Genomic DNA, 26,243 nt, shown 5'->3' with positions numbered 1-26,243 from the left:
TTTGTACTTACTGTAATGCTCACCTGGTCTCCTGCCAGAACAAATATTTTAATGTAAAATTTAATAAATGGAACTAAAGGTATTATGTCTAATTTAAAATTCCATATTGTGTAAACTATTGATATTAACATAATTGAGTTTGTAAACAATCCATTTGTAGATGCTAACCTTAGACACTGTATTGACCCAAAACATCTAGTGGGGCTCATCTGCAAAATGAAGCATCAATGCCTGGAATTCATTAAAAGTGTTACATGTTTAATTTCTCCTGCCCTACAGCTCCATTGTCTCGTAAAAATTTTCCTTTGATGTCCCCCACTAAAAGAATTAAAGGAATATTGTAATTGAAATGTCATCAATAATTCACAAGACCCTCCTCCACAGCAATACATCTGATGAAATATTAATTGAGCTCCACAGACTGACAGTCTGCAGAGGAGCACTTGCCTGTAATTTGAACCACGAGTCCTGATCTTGCTGTAGCTCAGACCTGCCAAGAAGGCAATTATCTGGATGGTCTTGCCCAATCCCATTTCGTCTCCCAGAATTCCTCCTGCCTGCTGGCAGTGCAATTCCCACAGCCACCTAACACCTGTCTGCTGGTACCTACAACAACAAACACCAACAAGGAAAAGAAAATGGCAAATGGTGGGTAATACAGATCATAACAGAAAGTACTCATGAATTAATCATTTGGCTAGATTCTAGTACCAGTCAGAGAAACATGCCGGATGTGTGTTTTACATGAGTATTATATTTATAAGGTCATACATTTTTGATCACCTAGGCATAAAATCACAAATTTTTCTTTACAGAATGTTAACACATTTCTAATTAAATTGATAGATGGGATAATTAGAGACTATTTCATTTCTTTTTCAACATTAGAAATAGCCTGGTAAATAAGCATAAACTTACTGTCTTTTCAGTATCTTTCTGGGGAAAAAATTCTCAAATATTTTTAGTTATATAAAATTCCAATAATTTTTCAATGAAAAGAAAGCATGAACATTTCCTTTTTAATATGAGCAACGTCAAAAAAAGGGAAAACATCACAATTTACAGCATATACTGCTGAAAGTCACTTGGTAATCATATTACTTTTATAGGAAAAATTAAATTATATTTTAAGGCCATAAACAGTCTGAATAATGTGGCTGCTTACAAGATTAGTACATAACAGATGATTCTGTCATATTACTAGCAGATGCAAAAAAAGAACAGTTTAAAGACTCAACAATACAAAAGGTCTATTTAATATTTTAAAGCAGAACTCGATTCAGGGACTTTACCATAGATACAAAAAGACCAGGGCCACTAAAATTTTAGATCGGGAGTACAGGTCAAAGACAAATATATATTTTCCCTCTTTAAAAATAAAGAATAGCATGTTTAATCTATATCCCAAAAGTAAAGTTTTTTTAATAAGTAGTAATTAATGCAAAAAGCATTTTGAGAGTGAAAGATTTAAACATCATGGAAGGATAGGAAGATTATGTGTCAGGTAAAAAGATCTAAAGCAAATAACAATGTTTAAGTTAAGAGACAAGGAAAGCTAAAGATTTTTTTTTTTTTTTCAAAGAAAATACCAAGGCTAGTACGCTTCCCACATTCAAAGCAGGTGCTTTTGTTGTTTTACTACCCAAAAGTTTATTATTTGGGTTGTGGAATGTCTACTTAAAATCTCATTGTGGACTTCTGTCCCTGCTGAACTCTTTCATTTAATCTCCTCTGAGTAAATATGTTATAACTAACTTTCTTCCAGCATTTTGCACATCAGTTCTGTAACTCTGACTCCAACTGTTGCTATTATTATCTACCATGCAAAGGAAAACTTTGAATAAGTTTGCTAATTGTAATTCATAAACTGAATCTGCACCCCAGGGGAGAAGATTTTTTTAAAAACACAATGAAGTAGATAGTACAGATAGAAGATGATTTAATTTGGGAAGGACAAATTCTACTAACAAAGCTATGTAATCAGAGAATAATGACTACCACTTAAGAAACTTACTGCTGGGAGGAGGCACCAGTACATGTGGATTGTATATAGCCCCAAATGAAGGCTCATGGAATGGACATAATTGGCACATTTTACGGATAGAAAAATGAAGGCACAGAGAGATTAAATAACTTATCAAAGGTCACACACAAATGAGGGAAAAAATGAGCCATCCAGAACTGAAATTCTGCACCTCTGATTCCAAAGTGTTAGGAGATAATTTTGACCAGTGGTTCTCAAGGGGGAGTGGGGGACATTTCTCTGCATGGGACATTTGGCAGGATATTGACAGTTACAACTGGGAAAGGACAATGTCATCTGGTGGGTAGATGTCAGAGATGCTGTTCAACATCCTACAATGCATAGGATAGTCCCTACAACAAAGAAAATACTAATTTGACCCAAAATGTCAACTATGTTAAGGATCAGATTTTCTTTTTTTCTTTTTTAAGATTTATTTATTTTGCCCCCCACCCCCCGCCAGAGGTGGGGGGGCAGGAAGAGGACTCACCAGAGACAGAGAGGGAAACAGAACAGGCAGATTGACCGAAACACACAGCTGAGGGGAACAGCGGGCGAGCCAGGAGAAGTCTGCTGTGCCATATGGGTAGCTACCTGGCCAGGGATTGAACCCATGCTGCAGTGGCTGCAAACAGCTTCATAGGCTGCGTCCCAACCCCTGCGCCACCAGGGAGGCCCAGGATCAGATTTTCTGATCTAAAATAACAGCTGGCTGTGAACTGGCTACACTGTACTCAGCTATGGGAAAAACAGCAATCCATAATCCTCTGAACAAAACTAATATACAATATAATGAATTCTAGTCAATCCACCCCCTTTAACTAGGGGAAGAGCTGAAACCAAAATTTTCCAGAAATCATTCCATTTCACCAGTATACCACACAGCCTCCACCCAACACAAGTCCAAAATCTCTCTCTGTTTGGGGCCAACTACTTAAGGAGAAAGAATCTAGAAAGTGGTGATCAAGTAATCATGAAAGGAGTAAGAAATGGTGACCAGGATGGTATATCCCAGAAGGAGTTTGGGAGGGAGTTAAGACATTTGGACTCTCAATGTGACCCAGGAGAGGTAGTATCAGTGTGCTGGGTAGTTGCTAATTTACAAATATTATCTTCAAGGGCATTCAAACAGCATTATTGTTGTTTACTAGAAGATGACTGACACTAAAGAAATGACTTTAAGGAAAACACACACTAGGCGACCCCCATAAGTCACATCACTATATGGGACTCCCAATGATTGGGGACATTGTACAAAGACAGCCAAGAGTGAATTTTACTTTCAAGAAAGGACCTCAGATTGCACTGGCACACTGGTTGGTAGGCATGTATCACTGATGAAGAGTTGAAGGCCTGGGTTTTGCTTATAGGAGTGCCACTAACTGACTAAAGTTTTATTGCTTTAATTTCCTAATTACAAAGGTTGTAAGACAATTATATACTTTAAGTGAAAACAGGTTCTAGAATTTAGCTTTCAGTACCTTTGAAAAACATATAAAATTATTCTTCAGGAAAAGTTAAAGATATTTACAAGCTATTGTACAACAGTGAAGAAATTACTATGCTCTGCTTTCTCCATGAAGCTGAAGCATCACAAAATGACCATGGACAGAGAGATCTTGGCATCATCACACTAATCCAACATTGCATTTGCCAGTGTGGCTAAAAGTAAGGTCAAAAGATTGAAGTTTGTCATTTGATTGCTAAATTATATAGATGAATGCATTTGCTGGACAACCTTTCAAAACAGAATTTTAAAAGTTAAACATAATCTTGCAGAAAATAGCACTTAAATGGATAATTGTACCTTCCTACTCCCTTGTGTACAACTATACCCTGTTAATTTAATTCCAGAGTATGGTAAATACAGTAAAAATATATCTACAGATTGAAATTAAATTGGCCTAGCAAAACTTAATCACAAAAGAAAAATGGAGACATTATCGAATCCTACTAGTGTTTTTTGAATAGAAAAAGGTATAGAAGTCTTACATTTATGAAATATTTAAAATTCTGCTTTTGAGAGACAAAACAAAATACTTCTAGGAACATGCAATTAAGATTGAAAAAACAAACATGTACTTACATGGTAAATAGTCAATACACTGGCTCCTACAGACTCTTACTAAGCGAAGTTTGTTTCTATTAACTGTGAAATTTCTTTGCCAGAAAATCACATTTATACAAAAAAAGCACATTCAACTTGACTCTTGAGGATATTTGCCAAATCACTTCCTACACAAGCAGAAGAATCCTGTCTTTGTTAAATTAATTTAACCTATTATTTGGGTATTCCTTTTGGTAGCACAACACTGACACTATTTGGTCTATTCCTTAATAAGCAATCACTTTAGAGAAGATAAAAAGAGTTGCCTATAACTGTTGTCTTTATTTATCTTTCCATAGTTAATTTTCATTTGGGAGAAGCAATAAACAAAGCAGCCACCTCTCAGGGCTATAAAATGATTTGCCTGCCAAAATTATTAGAGACTCAGATTTGAACATCTACATAATTCTTCTGTCGAGTTATGGCAATCCCATCAAGACACTTAACATCTTTAGGATGCAACTACCCTATATGTTCAGTGGGATGAAATAACTACTTCCCAAGCTGCCCCCCTCCATAGGAAGAAAAATTAAAAGCTCTCTGAGAGGAAATATTAAATACATGCTATTTTTAAATAGTTATCCTATACAAGTTTAAGATATTTAGATGGCTGACCGCTTTATCTATGCAGGAGATTAAATATAATCACCTTAAAAAAGGAAGTCTATCTCCACCCAACTACCAAGTGATAATACAAAGACAGAAAGAAGCTGTTTAATGGTTTAACTTCCTATGTGCATTGACGAAGCCTTCCTAAAGTATCTTGTTAAGTAAATCCCAGGAGTGATGAGATTGAAAATGTGCCTAAGAATTTACATTCATCATGGGAGATCCACCCAGGCCATGTAGGCTTATGGGCATGCATCTATCACACAGTATCTGGTTATCTAGAGTACTTGGTCACTTCACATATGCAGTTTAGTCAGTTTCAAAGAGCACCTTAATCCTGGAGGCATTTGCCATTTGCCTATATCTTCTCTTTTAGAACAACATCTACATAAAATATTTAGATGTACATTTGGTCAGTTCAAAAGTAGTATACCCTTAGGTACAATATGAGACAAGAGAAAATAATCTCAACAGTTTATTTCCACACAGTAGTAAAAAAAAAAAAAAAAAACCTCTCCTACTATTGATTTTAATATACAACTCTTCTTAATTAATCTGACTTAAGAAATTAGAGCTTTGGTACCTTAAAATTACTAAGAACAAAAAAACAACTCAACATGGATGGCTTTTTAAATGTGTTGCTTTTAGTCTGCTGAGACAGGTCCATATAGATTCATCAGTTTACAAACATACCCAATGCGCACTTTAGTCAATTTATTATCATCTAATTTTAATGAACAGCATGTGGCTAAAATTTCATTTGACAGTATCTGTATTTGCAATAAATTGCTGCAAGTACCTTAAGGGCCCACAGGTAACTACTGTGTAATTCCTAAAATATTAATTTGTACACAATGGCTTGATGACAGACATAAAGGAAAGAACACATGGCACATACTTAAAAAGCTTTTTGAACAGAAAACCTGGCATTTTAAAACCTTCATCAAATTCAGCATCGCTTTCCTCTGAATCGTCTTCAAGCTTCAGACACTTCTCTTTGTCCCGCATTCTCAGTTTATTCCATCTCCTACCATGGAAATAAAAATCATATTTCCATTATTTTGGTTACAAGTCAGATTAAAATAGACAATTCTAGACAATGCAATGAACAGGCAACTGAGAATATCTTCTAGCATTCTGCTGCTGTCATTACCCAAAACAATAATATTCAAAGAAAAACCATTCACTTTTCCTTATCAAATCTATTTGCTCCTCTTCTGGCATACCCTAAGGAAAATTTCTCTGCTAGTTCCTAAAATATATGAATTAAATTCTAGAAAAGATTCAGTGAAAATTTCAATATAACTATCTCAAAAATGGCAATATAACAATATTTTAATTTATAATTACTATTTCTGTGCTAAAGACTTGATAGTCACAGCATAGTATCTTAAAACATAAAGCAAATTTTTGGTATTTACATATATGAGATTCACATATTGATTACTTCATGGGGAGCCTCAGTAATAAAGTATTGGTAATGATACCACTTAAGGAAAAGTGCATTCATTAAATAAACTCTAAGCCATATATATAACATAAATTTACTAAATGATGCTTTTCAAATATAAAATAAGATGAACATTTATTTTTCAGGCGGGTGATGCCATGCGGGTAAAACAAGAAATGTCTAAACACCTGAAAGTCTCAGCAACAACAAAGATTACTGGGAAGGTGCAGCTATTTAACCAGATTAATTCTGCTTCCATACAACTAAATGAATCCTGATGTCGGGAGTGAAAAAAGAAAAAAAGTCAACAGTCTCACATTCTATTCACTTTTAAAATTAAAGGCTGACTTCTTTCAGCATGCTTACAACGGACACTTTGAATTTCACAAAATAGCAAAAATGAAATAAAGCAATTGTACAGATAAATGCCTTCCCACTTAAAAAGCTCATAGGAAGGGAATGAGAACAAGACACATAAGGAGGCATTTATCTGCTATTGCCCAAGCAAGGAGAAGAGAAAGTGTGAGGGAGAAAATGAGGATTAACAATGCACATTGACTGGTGAGAGGAATGGCACACTTTCCAGTGCCGATCACAAAACCAGCAGAGGTGGAATTCTAGATTGTGAGGCAACCCTGTTCAAGTAGCTGCTGGAGGACCTGGAAACAAATCCTCTGATAAATTCTTGCCTTGTTGAAAATTTCAACTATTCAAAGTCACAAAAGAAGGGCCAGTTGAAGTTTAACTATGATCAGTAAGACAGAACTAGCTGGTCAACTGGAACTGCCTTGCAGGGGACTAAGAGAGCTTACAAATACACACTGTTGGCAATTTTCACAGAACAGCAAATGGAAGGGGCAATAGATGGCCAAGTCTCAGGAAATAGCTATCATATAACCATAAGGTTTAATATGTGCTAGTCTTGTTATAAAAAAAGTTGAGTGGGGTGTGTGTGTGTGTGTGTGCTTTAACTTCTAAAGGCACTCTCTTCCTCTTCTATTTGCATTTTTCTTCATTAAAAAATTATTTCCCTGCAACTGATAAAATGAACTACCTCTGGGAGGCTATTAACAATAGTTTTCTCTGTTTTTCTAATTTTCACATTATCTACAAATTTAGTTAAGTGCAATGGTTTTACAGCTGTGGTTCTCAACAGCAGACAATTGGCCATCACTTCCCTACCACCACCACCACAATGTGACAATGTCTGGTGACCTATTTGATTGTTACAATTGCTAGGGGAAGGGGAGACACACTACTAGCATCTAACAGGTAGGGACCAGGGTTGATGTTAGGCATCTTCCAATGCACAGGATGTCTTAATCCTCCACAACAAAAGGCAATATGGCCTCAAATATCAATAGTGCCAACGCTGAGAAACCCTTCTGTATCTGTAGCCCTTACTAATGAAACTTAGAAGCCAAAATACATATTCTTTTTTATGATATTTATATCTGAATTCTTGCTACTCACTAACTGAAATTTAGCAAGCAATTTCAGGTGACCTATTCTTCAGTATGCAAACTCTTACTCTCAACTCAGAATCAAACATTCATAACAAGATACTTGCATTTACAAATTAAAGAGCTTCTGCACAGCAAAAGAGACAAAAACAAAGAGAAACCCCACCAACTGGGAGAACATTTTTGCACACAGCACTAATGATAAAGGACTGATCACAAAAATCTGCAAAGAGCTAATGAGATTCAACAAAAACAAAGAAAATAATCCAGTCAAAAAATGGGCAGAAGAGCTAAAAAGAAACTTCTCCGAAGAGGAAATGCAAATGGCCAACAGGCATATGAAAAAATGTTCAACATCACTTGTCATCAGGGAAATGCAAATCAAAACTACCATGAGATACCATCTTAAACCAGTGAGAATGGCACATATTAAAAAAACTAGCAACAACAAATGTTGGCGAGGGTGTGGAGAAAAAGGAACCCTTCTGCATGTTGGTGGGAGTGCAAACTGGTCCAACCACTATGGAGAGCTGTGTAGAGATTTCTGGACCTACTAAACATAGAGCTTCCCTATGATCCAGCAATTCCACTCCTAGGTATTTACCCAAAGGACACAGAAACATCAGTTCCAAAGAGCACCTGCACCCCTATGTTTATAGCAGCACTGTTTACAATAGCTAAGCTTTGGAAACAACCCAAATGTCCAAAAATAGATGACTAGATCAAGAAGATGTGGTACATATACACCATGGAATATTACTCAGCATTCAAAAAAGATAAACACATGCAATTTGCAGCAACATGGATGGCGCTGGAAGGGATCATGCTCAGCGAAATAAGCCAGAAAGAAGAAGAAAAATACCGGATGGTCTCACTCATAGCAGGAATCTAGAAAACTTAAATAAGGGACCAGGAAAATGAATAACTATAAGAAAGTGAAAATCAAAATCAACAAAAAACTATAAACCAGAGACACTCTATGGGGGGTAGGGGGAGGGAGAGGAGGGATTGGGGTCAAAATAAGGGGGTTGCAATTATATGGGGAATATAAAAATAAAATTTATTATAAAAAAATAAATAAATAAAGTGTTCCATGGGGGGGAAAAAAAAGATACTTGCATTTAGCAAATTTGTGGGTGGTATGAAACACAAAAAGAATCACCAAAATTATCATAGCTATTTAAAAACACTTCATTTTGCAATTCAAAGATAATTTTACAGGAACACAAAAGAGAAAAAAAAAAAAAAACAGAAGACAGTAGGTTTAAAAGTTCCACACAGGTCATTAAATATTTTACATACTAGAGTATCATATTTTAAACTTCAGTGATAGATCATTGTTACCTTCCTTACACTCAGCCAATAAATCTTTGTGGCTGTTAAATTTCCTACCGCATCCCTCTGCATCAACAGGACTTCAGTTTCCTTCTTCTCCCACCCTCCCTCCTAAAATATACAGGCATCATGTCACCACAGAACTCACGGCACCTAGGAAACCACATAAGCCACTACAGAAATGATTGCATTCCAGTGCCTTCCGCCTCATAAAGAAAGATGAAAAGAGTCAAACATTTATTCAGATTGGGTAAAGGATGACTAAAGGTGGTGGGGAAAAATCATTATTGCCAACAAGTATCTGTATCATTGTGAAGACAAACTGCCCCAGTAGAATCATATAAACATATTAGAAACAGAAACTACCAGGGTTATAAAACCACATGCACATGAGGCTCAAGCTAAGAGATTCCTCAGTTATATAAAGCAGCAATTCCCCACGTGGCTTGGAGCCAAAACAGCCCTGACCACCTAACTAGTGCCCACTGAAGCAGTGCAGCACCATGCCCTGGTCCACAAGAAGTAGGACATAGGAGGTGGAGGAGAGCCAGACTCACCTGGATTCTGCCACAGATGCCTTTCCTATCCTACATGCTGTCAGGGTCTTAAAGTGCTCTCTTTGGTGCACTTCACCCATTTGTCCTGTGGCCTGGCAGACTGAGAGCGCTGTCTGGCCAGCAGATGTTAAGGGGGATTCTACACTATGAATAAACTGCGTTTGACATATGCAGTAAGCACAAGCCAAAATATAAAAGTCTGGCCTCAGACAGTCCAGAATTTTATTCTGATGGCCATTTATTAGCTCTTCAACCCTGAGAACGTAACTTAACCTCCATAGCATCTAAGCTTCCTCAGCAGTGAGAAGGGAAGAACAGTAGCATGTACATCACTGGATTTGGGGGGGGAGGGGCAATAAATGAGGTGTCAATGCACAGCATTTAGCACAAGCCTAGAATATATTAAGTGCTTAATGAATTAATATGCCATTATATATACTCAAATCTACCTGTTGAAATCCTCCCAGTAGGACCTCCCTGGTGGCACTTTGGGTTAAGCACCTCACTATGAAGCAATCCCTGCAGCATGAGTTCAATCCTCGGCAGGCCAGGGAGCTACCCACGTGGCGCAGCAGACCTCTCCTGTCTTGCCCGCTGCTCCCCTCAGCAGTGTATTTCAGCCAGTCTGCCTGTTCTGTTCCCCATTCTATCTCTGGTTAATCCTCTCACCCCCCCACATCTCTGGCCTGTACCCCAGCTCTTGTATGCATAAATAAGTAAATCTTTAAAAAAAAAGAAAAAAAAAGAAATCCTAACAGTAACTATTGCTATGTTCACTTACACAGGAAGAAACAGAGGCAACACACAGTTCAATAAAATCTGCCCACACTTAATGGAACCCCACCTGAACGTGTATATTTGAACAATAACTGTTTAGCAAATGTATGCTCAGTATATTATTATGAACACATTATCACCATGAGTAAAGAAACCAGCCACCATAAAGGACCTGCTGAAAAACGTCAATTTTAAAGGTCTGAAGCAGATTTATAAATAGTAAACTCTCATGAAGTATGGCACTCTTTGATATGATAGTGACCAAAAAAAAAAAAAAAAAAAAAAAAAAGACGCAGAATGACTTAAATTGGTTAGGGGAGGCAGGTCAAAATTAAGATCTGAGGGCCTCCCTGGTGGCGCAAGGGGCTAAGATGCAACCTATGAAGCAATCCACAGCCATTGCAGCACGAGTTCAATCCCTGGCCAGGGAGCAACCCACATGGCACAGCAGACCTCTCCTGACTCGCCCGCTGCTCCCCTCAGCAGTGTATTTCAGTACATCTGCCTGTTCTGCTCCCCACTCTGTCTCTGTATGCATAAATACCCCACTTCTTGTATGCATAAGTAAATAAATCTTTAAAAAAAAATTAAGATCTAACCCAAGTAATCGGGAATCTTAAACATTAGAAATGGGCCCAAAATATCTAATTGCTGATTTTTCAGTAAATAAGCTATGTAACTGATTTTAAAAGTGGAAGGAGGCAGGAAACAGCCCAATATTTACATTTTTGCAAAGAGATAAGTTTCATGCTTTCGATTCTCTCGTTCTAAAATATCCATACATGTAACAGTCACAGCTGCCGCCACATAAAACCAAGTGGGCATGGCGTTCGCTGGCAGCGATTCTGACTCCTCGCACGACTGCCATAGTCAGCCACTGTCGACTCCACTGGCAGCCACTGAGAAAAGAACCCAGTAATAAACATAAACTTACAATTCCAATCAGATGCAGGCAGAGAGAACACTCCCTGGCTTCGCCACATTCACACAGAAATGAGAAACTGGCCCAGGCTATAGGGCCTGGGGCTCATTTGCAAAAATAATCTGTCGGAAACAACTTGGACCCAGGGCCAGACTGCCAGCAACACTGCACAGCAGAACCAGATGAAGTGCACCAGGAACAATACTCTTTCCAGTTGTAACCTACCGGGGTACTTTGTCAGTGAAACCCTAAGAATCCACCTGAGAGCCAGTTACAGCCATTTACAGCTAATTTATTTTTGAGGGAGAATTTCTAGCATTCCAAGGATGCTCAAAATCGACAAACAGAAAAAGACAGCTAGCTGCCACCATGCGTTGTGGCCTCCTCATCTCTGTGTATCTGGATTCTTGTACAGTCCCCAACTCCCTTCCTTCAACACACCCCTGCACACCCTACCCAGGCAGCAACCTCAAGCCCTGGAAGAAGTCAAGGTGAGGATGAAATCTTCCTTGACCAGCCAGAATTAGGCACTCTGTCCTCTGGGTGCCTTCCCAACTCCCTGACATCTTGGGCACACCTGATGGCTCTACCAGATGAAACTGCATCTGTCCCCCTCATTAGAAGGAGAGCCGCCTGAGCTCAGAGACTGTCCCAGTCATTCTTATGTCACTCAGCACTAGCGTAATGACTGCCTCACCAGACAATAAATGCTGAAGGAATGAGCGAATGAGGTTCAGCATTGGGCTAGGCATAAGGACATCAGGGACAGAGGAGCATGGCTTGAACAAGATCAAAGAGAGTCATTCAGAAATGGGTTCAAGAAACTTCCTGTTTTATCTCATTTACAACTTATCTCCAACTGGATTTCCTACTCTTACACACACGGATTCAAGGCCTTACTCCTAGCTAGATCCACCAGACAAACATGGCTAACAACCACCACAAACATGAGCCATGACACAGGGCAAGGACAAAGCCAGAGAAATTTTAATTGAGAATTTTATAGGGAGGAAAAAAAGGAAAGCAAAGGAAGTTCCTTATTATGAACTATATAACATTTGTAAGTTATTTTCAAGTCATGAGTTCTATTTCTGGGGTCCCTTGGTGGGTTCACTTTTCTGATGCAACTGCGTTCTGCACAATAGCAGATGGGACAAATCAGGAGCTCTTTGCCTAGGTCCAAGCTTGCCTAGACTGAGTGGGAAAGGTTGGGCAAAAGATTCAACTTCTTAAGAATTAATCTTCTAACAGAGGAAAAAAGAAAATTAGTCATGAACTATATTTACATTTCTAGAAAGGAAATAATGTTTGACATTTCCACCTTCACCTTTTTCTTTAACCCATATGTGTAACAGTCACGGCTCTAACCAAGTCAAGTGAAGTGACTGGGTTATTCACTAGGGATTTTCTAGCTCCTATAGTCCCTCAGACTTTAGCAGCAGCCACTAGAGAACACAGTAAAAAGCTAAAGATACCCACTGGGAAGTGTGAAACAAGTGGGAATAAAGAAATGCACTGCAGGTCTGTAACTGGTAAGGTGAAGAGAGAACTTTAGAAATGTCATTTAACATCAATACATTTATCTCCCTGACCACAACATGAGACAAATAATAGATTCTTAAAGAACTAAAATAAGATAATATACATACTATGTCCTTTGGGAGTTACTTTATACTAAATACAAATCAGATACTACTTTATAATTATTGGTAGGAGATTACTTTTACAAACAAGAACAATTAAAAAAAATTAGTTCATTGCAGGTTAAATGTAAATAGGAAAATATCAAAACTCCTATTGCAATCAATCTTGAGCAGACAGGAGTTAATTCAGCCCCAAGTCTAGAAAGACATTATGCTACTCTACTAGAAGTGTCAGCCAGATCAAGTTTATCATAGTTCATTCTGGACACAACAGCCTACCCATATAAGACGGCAAAGATGCAAAAATCAAGCCTTACAAGACACAGCAGAAAGATTTGGAACTCAATGAACACAGAGTATTGCAAGGGACCAAAGTATCATCTTGACCTAGCCCATACTTAGAACCAAAGAGCAGGCTGTGAAAGTTGAAGAACATCCCCTGGGCAGATGTCTAGTGACCCCTAGTGTGTTCAAAGGGAAAAATATTTTTTATTTCTCCCCAAGTAACTTCTGATAATGCACTTATATTTGTATAGACATCACTTCATGAACCTTAATCATATTAATAAAATATATATGAAAGAAAAGCCTAACATGAATAAAACTGTTTATAACAGCCAATTATTTGGCTATGAATACTACCATGAATTGTTAAGCTGCCCTTGCCTTAGAAAAGTGGTCACCTTTTCATACATATCGATATTAATATGCTCTTCTTCACGGTCTGTATATACTGAGTGCCTGACATATGCCAGAGTATTTGTAGATACTGTATAAACTGAGGGCCTGACATATGCCAGACTATTTGTAGTTAAAAGAACTATTCCTTGGAACAGTTTTAATTCACTTAATCCTTACAACACAATGAGGCAGAAGAAAGGTAGGCAGGGAGAAGGGACCTCCCCAAGAACCACCAATGTAAAGATTCAAATCTAGATAGTCTGGCCCCAGAATCTGTATTCCTATTACATATTCCTGCCTGCAAAAAATATTTTTCAAACTCCCTGAAACAACACTTTTCTTATAGTACCAGCAAAAGGGTCAGTATTACTTCTTTAATTGCTACAATGAAAAACTGTACAAGAGCAAACCAAACTCAAAAACTTTAATTCAAATTTTGTTGCTGAAGTTTAAAGCGGGGACCCGTGCAATATCGCAGTCCTACCCACCTGGATACTGTGCAGGGTGAGCCGAAACTTCCTCTTCACTAAATACTTGCTGCCTTTTCCAAGGAACAGTTCTTTTAACTACAAATACTCTGGGCTGAACAACACTTAAAATACATTTAATATGAAACCAACTGTACACAACTGCCTATACAAAAAAGGGCAAGATGGGTTTATTAAAGGGAACTGTCAAACATTAGTACCATGAGGTCATTTATTAACAAAATGAACATGCCCTCTTCAAGGAAATCATATATTGAGCTACTTGAAATTCAAAACGGAACTTACTGCTCTGTCTTCATTTTTTTTTAAAGATTTATTTATTTATGCATACATGAACTGGGGTACAGGCCAGAGGTGTGGGGGGGGGTGAGAGGATTCACCAGAGTCTGTCTTCATTTTTATGTAGTGAGGGCCACCAAGCCTGAAGCAGCTCAGAGCAGACAACAAAGGAAGAGTCACACTTCATACATGAAATCATTTTAATAAAGGGTGAAAGTGCAACCCTAGGGTCATTCTCCATATATTGCAATATCCATGAAAGGATTCCACAACAGAAACACAATGAGTACAATTTGATTTTTAAAAATATATTCAAGGCACCAACCTGGGTATTTAATATAGTTTGCATTTCTGTAGTGTGATAGGTTTTCTATTTTAGACAGCTAAGAATCCCTTACAGATTAGTCTAATTTGCTAAATTGAGATACTTGGGGTTTTACTTTTCTTAGCTGCTTTTTATGGTCTATCTGGGTGGACTTAATTGGCACATCTGAGCAGATGAAAAACCCTCAGTTAGGAGTCCAGCTCTCACAGAGTAAATGAAGACTGATGCAGACAATTATGCAGTGGAGCTGAGAATGAGAGGTGTGTGCAGAGCATGAAACAGAATTAGTCTTCATTTGTGCCTTAGCTTCGTCATTTAAAAGAAGCTAAGGTACTCTCTAAGAAAACTCCTTAAGGGAGTGACTCTTTTGTCTCTATCTGAAATGCAGATTCTGTGGTGGAGGGTTACTGGTACTCTGGTGATGGACAAGGTGTGGTAACATACATTTGAGGAGGCGTGAAACTTTATTCCTGAAATATAGGCAGTGTTATAAGCCAGTGTTACCTCAATAAAGGATAAATTAAAAATTACATAAATGTGGCCCCGCCCACCAGGAGGAGCCCAGCACCAGCAAACAAGCCCCAGCCGCCCGGTTAAGCTGCGCGGAAAGCGGCGCTCGGATTGCAGCTGCCCAGGGCCCTGCGCCTGCAGCTGCCCCAGGGCCCTGCGCCTGCAGCTGCCCAGGGCCCTGCGCCTGCGACCTAGGCTTGCGGGGAGACGGCGGAGGCCCCCCTGAGTGAGCAGGAACAAGGTGCCCAGGCAGGGGAGCGGGATTCAAAAGGCGCCATTCCCCGCGCCACTGATCGGGGCTACAGCCCGCGTCCTGGAACTGAGGGCTTTGGAACTGAGACCCCGGCGGAGGCCCTCCCTGAGTGAGCAGGAACAAGGCGCCCAGGCAGGGGAGCGGGATTCAAAAGGCGCCATTCCCACGCCACTGATCTGGGCTACAGCCCGCGTCCTGGAACTGAGGGCTTTGGAACTGAGACCCGGGGCACGAAATTAGGGGCGTGGGTTCCCCACGACGGTGGGGCACAAGGCAGACACAGCACCCCAAAGCCGTTGAGGTGTACCCTACCATCCCCGCTCTGCTCCCTGTCCCACGGGGTGGAAAATCAGCTCCCCAAGGGCTCTAGGAGAGATCTCTGGTGCCACCTAGCGACTTGACCCCAGCACAGGCTACTGAAGGAGCTAGTGGCCAGCTGGGGAGTTAGCCCACACCGGGCCCCTTCTGAACAAGTAGTCTGAGCCCACAGGGAGAGCGAGCACCACAGCCGGGGCAGACCAGGCGCGCAGAATAGTGTGCCTGAGACCAGAAGCGCAGGAGTGTGTCCCACATCACCATTTTAGAACAGGGACATTTCTTCAGTAAGACTACCTGCAGAAGGCTTCCTCAGGAGCCAGAGGTGAGCGGGGGAAGTTCGCCCACGCCAGACCCCCTCTGGCCTGCAGTCCAAGCCCAGAGGGGAGCAGGAACCCACCGCCGGGGAGACCAGGCGCACAGGGGAGTGTGTCCCCACATCGGCATTTTAGAACAGGGACCTTTCTCCAGTAAAGGCTGCTTGAAACTGACAGATGACTCCTGGAAGAACCAGAGGGGAACAGAGAAGCCCACCCAAGATGCCGGCAAGTCCCAACAACACAGTGTCCCAACGCATACGACAAATTAGAAAACAGACAGTAGGGAGGAGAAGAACCCACGCAACCTAGCAACTCTCCAGAGAAAAAAGCACACCACAAAAAAGAAAGCCAGCCCCCAGATTGCAACGACAATAACTTGGAAGAATTCTGAGCCTTCCAGAAAGAGAATTTAAAATTGCCGTGATTAAAAAACTGACAGAAGTCATAAAGGAAAACAATGATAAGGGAAAAATAATCAACGATCAGAAGAATGCAATTGAGTCCCTAGAGAGGGAAAACAATGGTCAGAAGAAAGAAATTGAGTCCCTAAAGAGGGAGGAAGTAAAAGAAATGCAGGAGATCAAAGAATTAGTGGAAGAACTAAAGAATTCTGGGAAAAGCAATGAAAGCAGAATAGATGAAATGGAAGAACGAATAAGTAATCTTGAAGACACAGAAATAAAAAGAACCAAAACAGAGAAGGAAAGAGAAGTACGAAGGAAAAAGAACGAAGAAAGACTTCGGGAACTATCGGACTCCATGAGGAAAGGAAATATAAGAGTTATAGGAATACCAGAAGGAGAGGAGAGAGATGTAGGAACAGAGAAAATATTCAAAGAGATAATTGAAGAGAACTTCCCAAATGTGAAGAAGGAGCTGAAAATTGATATACAAGAAGCAAGAAGAACACCAAACTTCCACGACGAAAGGAAAATACAGCAAGACACATAATAGTAAAGCTCCCAAGAATCCAGGACAAGGAAAAAATAATGAAGCTGGCAAGAGGGAAGAAACAGATAACATTCAAAGGAAAACCAATCAGGCTGACATCAGACTTCTCCGAAGAAACACTACGGGCAAGGAGAGAGTGGAGGGACATAGTCAACAGACTCCAAGAAAAACAGATGCCAACCAAGAATACTCTATCCCGCAAAGCTCTCCTTCCTCTTTGAAGAAAGAATATGGACCTTCCCAGACAAACAGAAACTCCGGAATTTCATTGCAACAAACCCCCACTCCAAAAAAATACTACAAGGAGTTCTAAAGCCAGAACCTCAGAGCGACGACGAATAACAATGAAAGAAGGCCAAAAAAAAAAAAAAAAAAGTTATTAAAAGAATAAATAAATAAAAAAAGGAAAGACAAACACAATGGCAAATACAGATGTTAACATATCAATATTAACTCTAAATGTAAATGGACTAAACTCTTCAATAAAAAGACACAGAGTTGCAGCCTGGATTAAGAAACAAAACCCAACCTTTTGCTGTCTCCAGGAAACACATTTAGCTACAAAAGATAAAAATAGGCTCAAAGTAAAGGATGGAAAACAATCCTACAAGCAAATGGAACCAAAAAAGAAAGCAGGAACAGCTATACTTATATCAGATAAAACAGATTTCAAACTCAAAAAGATAAAAAAAAGAGACCCCAATGGTCACTACATTATGATCAAGGGGACAATACTTCAAGAAGAAATAACACTCATTAACATATACTCACCAAACGAAGGAGCACCAAAATATATCAGACAACTGTTGTCCTCTCTGAAAACAGACATCAGAGAAAACACATACGTAGTGGGAGACTTCAACACACCACTATCAACAATGGATAGATCAACAAGACAAAAATAAGTAAAGAAACCAAAGCTCTAAATAAAAGACCTAGAGCAATTGGGCTTAACAGACATCTATAGAACACTAAACCCAAAAAAAACGGAGTACACATTTTCTCAAGCGCACACGGATCATTCTCCAGGATCGATCACATACTGGGGCACAAGACAAACATCAACAGATACACCAAGATTGAAATCATATCAACCATCTTTTTGACCATGAAGGCATCAAACTAGAAATAAACATAAAAAGAAGGCAAGGAACTTTCCTACCTCATGGAGATTAAAAACCACACTACTGGAAGACCATTGGACTAATGAGGAGATCAAAGAAGAAAGAAATTAAAAATTTTTTTGAATTGAACGACAAGGAGGACACCAATATCCTAAATGTATGGGATGCAGCAAAAGCAGTAGTAATAAGAGGAAAATATATAGCAATAGAAGCTCACATCAAGAAACAAGAAAGAACGCCAAAGAAACAACCTAATCTCGAAGCTCAAAGATCTAGAAAAAGAACAACAAGAAAACCCCAAAACCAGTAGAAGAAAAGAAATAATAAAAACCAAAGCAGAAATAAATGAAATTGAAACTAAAAAAACAATCCAAAAGATCAATGAAACAAGAGCTGGTTCTTTTTGAAAAAATCAATAAAATAGACAACCCCTAGCCAGGCTCACAAAGGAAAAAAGGGAGAAAGCACAAATAAACAGGATCATCAATGAAAGAGGAGAAATCACAACGGACACAGCAGAAATCAAAAGAATAATCAGTAACTACTATGAACAGTTATATGGAAACAAGTTTAACAATCTAGAGGAGATGGACAAATTCCTACAACTTACAATCACCCAAAGCTAGATAAAGAAGAAATAGAACAACCTAAACAGACCAATTACAATTAGCGAAATTGAAATGGTAATCAAAAACCTCCCCAAAACAAAAGCCCAGGACCTGATGGATTTACAAATGAATTCTACCAACATTCAGAGACAAATTAGTGCCTATCCTTCACAAACTCTTCCAAAAAATTGAGAAGGAAGGGACAATACCAAACACGTTCTATGAAGCCAACATTACACTAATACCAAAAAACCGAACAAGGACAACACCAAAAAAGGAAAACTACAGGCCAATCTCCCTAATGAACACTGATGCAAAAATCCTCAATAAAATTTTAGCTATCAGAATCCAACAATGTATCATAAGATAAATTCACCACGACCAAGTTGGATTCATTCCAGGGGCACAAGGATGGTTTAACATCCGAAAATCAATCAACGTTATCCAAACACATCAACAAAAGAAATATAAAAAACAATGATAATATCAATAGATGCTGAGAAAGCTTTCGACAAAGTGCAACACCATTCATGATATAAAAGCCCTTGAAGTTCTTGGGATACAAGGAACATACCCCTCAACATCATAAAGGCCATCTATGACAAGCCAACAGCCAGTATCATTCTCAATGGTGAAAAGCTGAAAGCAATTCCATTAAGATCTGGAACAAGACAAGGATGTCCACTCTCACCATTGCTTTTCAATATATACTGGAAGTCCTAGCCAGGGCAATAAGACAAGAGAAAGACATCCAAGGAATCCAAATAGGAAAAGAAGAAGTCAAACTATCACTATTTGCAGACGATATGATATTATACATAGAGAACCCCAAAAACTCCACAGAAAAAGCTAATTCAACTCATCAATCAGTTCAGTAAAGTGGCAGGATACAAATCAACACGCAAAAGTCAGTAGCCTTCCTATACACAACAATAAATCTGAAGAAGAAGAAATCGAAAGCCCATCCCTTTTGTTATGAAACAAAAAAAATCAAATATTTGGGAATAAATCTAACAAAAGAGGTAAAGGACCTATACAAAGAAAACTATAAACACTGTTAAACGAATAGAAGAAGACACAAAGAAATGGAGAGACATCCCTGCTCATGGATTGGAAGAATAACATTATTAAAATGGCCATCCCTTCCAAAAGCAATATACAGATTCAATGCTATTCCAATCAAAATTTCAATGTCATTCTTCAAAGAAATAGAAAAATTATTGATGAAATTCATATGGAATCACAAAAAAACCCCGAATAGCCAAAGCTCTCCTGAAAAAAAAAGAAGGGAAGGAGGCATCAAGACTCCCAGACTTCAAACATATACAAAGACATAATCATCAAAACTGCATGTGTATTGGAACAAGACAGACATACAGACCAATGGAATCGAATAGAAAATCCAGAAATCACCACAGATTTATGGTCAACTAATCTTGACAAAGGAGCAAAGACTATCATTGGAGCAAAGAAAGTTTGTTCCATAAATTGTGCTGGGAAAACTGGGTCGCTACTGCAAAGAATGAAGCTTGACCACCACCTCACACCATACACAAAAATCAACTACAAATGGATTAAAGAACTAGACATAAGACCTGAACCCATAAAATATTAGAAGGAAATATAGGCGAAACACTACGTGATTTGCACATCAAGACATCTTTACAAGACACATCACCCAAAGCAGTGATAGTGAAGGCAAGATAAACAGCTGGGACTATATCAAATTAAAGAGCTTTTGCACAGCAAAAGAGACAATAACAAAAACAAAGAGAAACCCCACCAACTGGGAGAACATTCTGTGCACCCAACACTAATGATAAAGGACTGATCACAAAAATCTGCACAGAGGCTGATGAGCTCTCAACCCAACAAAGAAAATAATCCAGTCAAAAATGGGCAGAAGAGCTTAAAAGAAACTTCTCTGGAAGAGGGAAATGCAAATGGCCAACAGCCATATGAAAAAATGTTCAACATCACTTGTCATCAGGGAAATGCAAATCAAAACTACCATGAGATACCATCTTACACCAGTGAGAATGGCCACATATAAAACAACTAGCAACAACAAATGTGGCGAGGGTGTGGCGAAAAGAACTCTTCTGCACTGTTGGTGGGAGTGCAAACTGGTCAACCACTGTGGAAAGCTGTGTGGAGATTTCTGGACCTCTACTACACATAGAGCTTCCATATGACCCAGCAATTCCACTCCTAGGTATTTACCCAAAGGACACAGAAACATCAATTCCAAAGAACACCTGCACCCCTATGTTTATAGCAGCACTGTTTACAATAGCTAAGCTTTGGAAACAACCCAAATGCCCAAAAATAGATGACTGGATCAAGAAGATGTGGTACATATATACCATGGAATATACTCAGCATTCAAAAAAAGATAAAACACATGCAATTTGCTGCAACATGGATGGCGCTGGAATGGATCATGCTCAGCGAAATAAGCCAAAAAGAAAAAGAAAAATACCGGATGGTCTCACTCATAGCAGGAATCTAGAAAACTTAAATAATGGACCAGGAAAATGAAAAACTATAAGAAAGTGAAAATCAAAATCAACAAAAAAACTATGAACCAGAGACACTTTTAGGGGGGCGGGGGGAGGGGGAGGGAGGGATTGGGGTCAGAATGGGGGGCGGCAATTGTATGGGGAATATAACAATAAAATTTATAAAAAAAAAAAAAAAAAATTACATAAATGTTAATCTGTTTCCCCCAAAATAAAACATAGATTCTAGAAGAAAGGAAAAATAACATAGGTTTAGTGTTGTTGAAAGTAGAAATTAACTCCCCAAACTGATAAGAATGATCATCAAACCATTATAATAGTTAGGTTTCTGGATCAAATTCAGATTAAGTTTTTTACTCAATTCAGAGTTCTGGAGTGCCAATGACTTGGATTTAAAAATAAAGTTCAAGTTCAAGCAAATCAAGCTCTACAACATAACTTGGTCTTTGCTTAAGTACAGGTGGAAGGTGCTGAATCCACAGGCAGTGCAAATAAAGCTCCAACTGCAGGATAAACAGGAGGCAACTCCAGTGCAAAGGGAGCCAGCTCTTGGCAAAAGGAAGAGAAAAAGAGGCTCCACAAAGATAATACAATGCAAATAGAGCAGCTGGGAGAGTGGTTCTAGGGCATCTGGCCTTTAGTAGCACTTCAGGCAAGTAATGAGACCCCCATAAAGTATGCAGATGAGACAGAGACACTGATTGCTGGGGCAACATGCTTCTGAGAACAGTGTGCAGACCAGGCTGACAGGTGACTCCTACAAGACCAGAACTAGCTTCAAACCCTTTCCCTTCTTCAGGCTTCTCCACGTACTACTATCGTGGGCAAATGACTTCAGCTTTCTGGGCTCAGGTTCTTATCTCCTAGGAAGTAGTGAAAATTCCTGTATAAAGCGTAAGCCCTTAAAAAACGTTAAGTTACTATTGTCACACAACTCCCCCTCCACTGAAGACCCTTGCTCCAGTCATTGAAGTCCAAGTACAGGAAATCTTTTTCAACGTTATCCTACTTGGCTTGACCCCCTGCAGAATCTGAAAATGCTGACAACCTTCCCTTTCTGGGACCATGCAGGCATATAGCCAAATACTCCAAGCTAGGATCCACTCTACCACTGGCCACAGGAGGAGCGCCAGTGCTCAAGGGAAGGATAATAAAAAATTGTTTTCCCAGATGATTAAGCTCTGAAAAGTGTTAGAAAATATTCTGTAAGATTTACACAGTGAATGGAGAGTCATCAGTCTTTATTAACTCAAAGTTATTTATGTAAAATAAAGTCTAAAAAGGGAACAGAAGAAAAGAAAATCTTTAGGGATAAAAATGTATTAAAACCCAGTTATAGGCATTGTGACACAGGTTACATGTGACTATGAAGTAAATTACATTCTCAGACACACCATATTTGTCAGCTCTTCTGGACCTAACTCCCCAAATCCTCATACCAATCTCAAATCCCTGGCTTAGGTTTTTGATTTGGTTTCCAGGCCAGGGAAGTGGAGGAAGCTATGTGCTGATTCTTGGCACCACCTTGTGGTCACATCTAGATACTGCACATTCCATGCCAATCCACATGGATAGAAACTTAACATTTACACAACCCTGTTCCAGCCTCAAATCCCAGGTCTACCTCTTAATGGTGAGATTAGGGGCACGATGATCAACTTGACGTAACTATGAAGTCCACTATAGTCCACTAAAGTCCACTATAATTATGACAGCTGAAAGACATGTATGAGTAGGATCAAAGACTGGAATGAAATACAGAAAATAACAAAAAATAAAGATATCTTTTTTCATCTTATTATCATATTTTCACAATTAAAAAATAGATTCAGAAGTGCTAAAAGGTGGGTGGAGCGTGGAAAACCTTCAAATCATTTGGAGGTAGCAACTCAATTGTATAGGGCACAGAAAAGAAGATTTTAGAGAAACTGAATCTGCCAAAAATCACAGCCAGAGAAAGGAAGAGAACATAAAAATGGACTTATATACATCAAATGGTTCCCAAAGTTAACAGTACACCAGAATCACCTGAGAAAGTTTCAAATCTCACTGTCCCATAGCCCCATGCTAGATTTCCTGAATCAGCACGCCCAGCCAGTGGTGGGGCTCCCAGGTGATTCTGCAGTATCAGCCTGTGGGCTGGGAAACCTCTGCTTTCATCCACGCTCACTGTCAAGGAAACGTAGACTATTAGGTTAGCAACTTAAACCATAATGGCTGGCAAGTGGAAACAAGAGCTTCAGCGTGCAGGTTTAAAGTCAAATTATAAATGCGAACCAGTTGTGCCAGCAGGAGACAAAACTTCCTTACAAGTGCCTCCTCCCCTTCATGATGAAACCTGACGTATGACCCAAGTCAGCCCAAAGCAATGCTGACCACGACTGGAGAAAGAATCAAGAGTTGGTTACACTTTTTGTTTGAGTTACACATATTCAAGGCTGGCAAAGAGCTGGCATGAATACCGCTGTTTCCCCTAAACGATTCCATGCCCAGGATATACTGATAGACATCACTTATGGATTATGGCATTCTTTTCCAAGGACCTCCAACAGAGCCTCAGTCTCCCCACGAACAGACTCAAGATGGGAGGTGGCCAGTGAGGCGAGGGTTGTGACTTCACTGTCCAAATGTGGATGCTAAGAAATAAGACCTCTCTGCAGACCACAGCCACCACACCAATCTCTAATGCATTCCAATGAGATCCTAAGGTAATAATGTGCCTCCAAAGCAAAGCAAGTATATTCCTTTTCACTGATACATCTTAAGTTTTAGAGCAAATGTGGCAAGTTTTTAATCTGCATCCTAAGGTCGATATCAATATATGTGAACTACCTAGCAGACAAGACACTGCGCTTAGATTAACCCTCCCCTAAGTCTTCTCTGAAAGCCTCAGTCTATATTCTCTTTACACTGGCTAGGTCCTATTTGTGCCCACACTCCTCAGGAGATTGCAAACTCACTGGTGAAAACCCAAAAGCCAGTGTGCAGACAGGCATTCATGCTATAAGAGCAAAGACGAAGCAATGAGAATTGACCTTGTATTTAGCTGGGAAATGAATCAAGACCACTAAGGTAACAAGGACTGCTGATCTGTGATGACCTTTGAGGGGAAAGGCATAAGCATGAAATGTTCGGTCTTCTAGGCAACTCTAGGCTGTTCTGGCTACGTGGAGTGGACAGGGTAAGTGACATATAAGTGCTCCATAGGGACACAAATCACTCCAGGACTGAAAGAGTGTTATTTCTATTAAGTATTACTTGGTTCCTGGCTCGAGCTTTCTAAAGCAGCAATATATTTTAAGAGCTAACCCTCAAAATTGAGAATCATACCCTAATGGGAACTCTGTACCACTAAAGTTCAAATTCACAGATGTTTTGTAAGATCTATATACAACTAATGTGAATAAGAATCTACAGAATACTCACTTCTAAGAAGTGGCTCATCTATTCTCATTCATTATCAGAGGTATGAAAATCAGGAACACCACTGGGGTGACAGCCTTCAGATGCGATTTAAGAGAAAAAGTTTTGTAGCAAATGTGGTAGGAAAGTACCACCAAGCATCAACTAAAACAAGGACACCTAGTCAGGACTAACCCAGTGTTAATGAAATGCCTATAAGCTGAAAGCTGGGAAAATAAAGGGAGGAGATGTCTAGGAGTCACCCACTTTCACTTCCAAGAGTTTAAGGCATTATAATGAAAGGACTATAACCAAAACACATTTGCTAAGTTCAATAAAAAGTGCCTACCTGGGTACATATTCCTAAATTCTAACCATTAGGAAAATTCATTTTCTATGTTAGAAACTATATGGCCTTATTCTGATCATCTACCATCAAACCATGCTAACAGATCCTAAAGATCTTTTTCTTCATTCAAGTGAATACCATTATAAATTCAATCTGTCAATAAAGATCAATCAGAAGAAACAAAACCTAAGGAATGACTAGTAGTTCTAAATGTTCTTAGTGTTCTTCTCAATCCTGAGCATTCATTTTCTTTCACATCCCTAGTCCAGCGCACCAAACATTTCAATGCGGCATTCTGCAGTTTAACATCCTTAGTACCTAGAGCATAAAATTTTAAGAGTTATAGTATTTTTGTGATAATTAGTTATTGATATTTCTGAAATTCATTAAAGAGCTTACTGTAACTTGCAAAAAAACTGGCTTATGATTTGAAATAATAAATTGTTTTACAGTCTTAACATTATAAGAAAACTTATTGCCATAAAGTTAAGCTAAATCCACATTTAAAATTCAATCAAAATAAATTACTCTTGATCAAAAGGCTGATTTATTTAAAATATATTTAATATTGACCCACTTTAATGGGAAGAATATATTGCTCCACTTATAATCAATACACTAAGACTAACACTTTTATTAATTCTCTACAGTAGTTAAGAAAAAGACTGACATTGCTCAATGTTCAAGAGTACTGAGCAGTATCTCTTAGACAACTCTACAGATATTAATTGTGCAAAATCTTTAAAAGCTGCAGTGAAAAATGACAACGCTAAACCACTCCTCAACTATGTATTACTGCATACCCAACTACAATGTGAGTGGACAAGCTCTAAAGAAGGAGATTCAGGTCACAGGTCCTCAAATTATTTGTGAAGAGAACTACGCTGCCATCTTTTAAAGGGTGAGGGTATTTCTGTGGCAGTTTAGATATGGGGTCATCAGCAGTTTAGAAGGAAAAATACAAGGTCAATCTTCACTCATAAAGGCCAGGTGGAAATCTACATAAACTAGGTCCTCTCTATATTCAGAAACCAGAAAACCCTGTTGAATATGGGAGACAAGTCATCCCAGGAGCAAGAACTTAAGCTTCAGCCTTCTGTATACCTCTGGCCCAGTCCTTCCCCTAAAGCTTTACTTCTTCTTCTTTTTTTTTAATTTATACAAGCAATGGGTATAGTCAGAAGCGCAGGAGGGTGAGAGGAATTCACCAGAGCCAGAGCGGGAGCAGAG

At 39.0% G+C, this 26,243-nt stretch overlaps 1 protein-coding gene across 3 annotated transcripts in view; it reads right to left on the bottom strand.

The window, feature by feature from the left end:
- LOC119234312 (DNA excision repair protein ERCC-6-like) overlaps positions 1-26,243 on the bottom strand; it is a 91,605-nt gene that overhangs the window by 42,621 nt on the left and 22,741 nt on the right. For 2 of the 3 annotated variants that reach the window (XR_008550066.1, XM_037497166.2), the window contains exons 2-3: positions 5,638-5,766; positions 448-606 (exon numbers count right to left, since the gene is read on the bottom strand). Coding sequence is in view for 2 of the 3 variants with exons in the window: in XM_037497166.2 (XP_037353063.1) it covers positions 448-606; positions 5,638-5,766 (288 nt within the window). In the remaining variant the exon portion in view is untranslated. The remainder of the gene's footprint in view (positions 1-447; positions 607-5,637; positions 5,767-26,243) is intronic. The other variant, XM_037497167.2, reaches the window with a different exon arrangement.

The sequence above is a fragment of the Talpa occidentalis genome, unplaced genomic scaffold (genome assembly GCF_014898055.3).
Source record: "Talpa occidentalis isolate TD23 unplaced genomic scaffold, MPIMG_talOcc4v2.1 talOcc4.8, whole genome shotgun sequence".
Lineage (NCBI taxonomy): Eukaryota > Metazoa > Chordata > Mammalia > Eulipotyphla > Talpidae > Talpa > Talpa occidentalis.
Note: the sequence above shows the minus strand (reverse complement) of the source record. Positions and strands in the feature narration are given on the sequence as shown.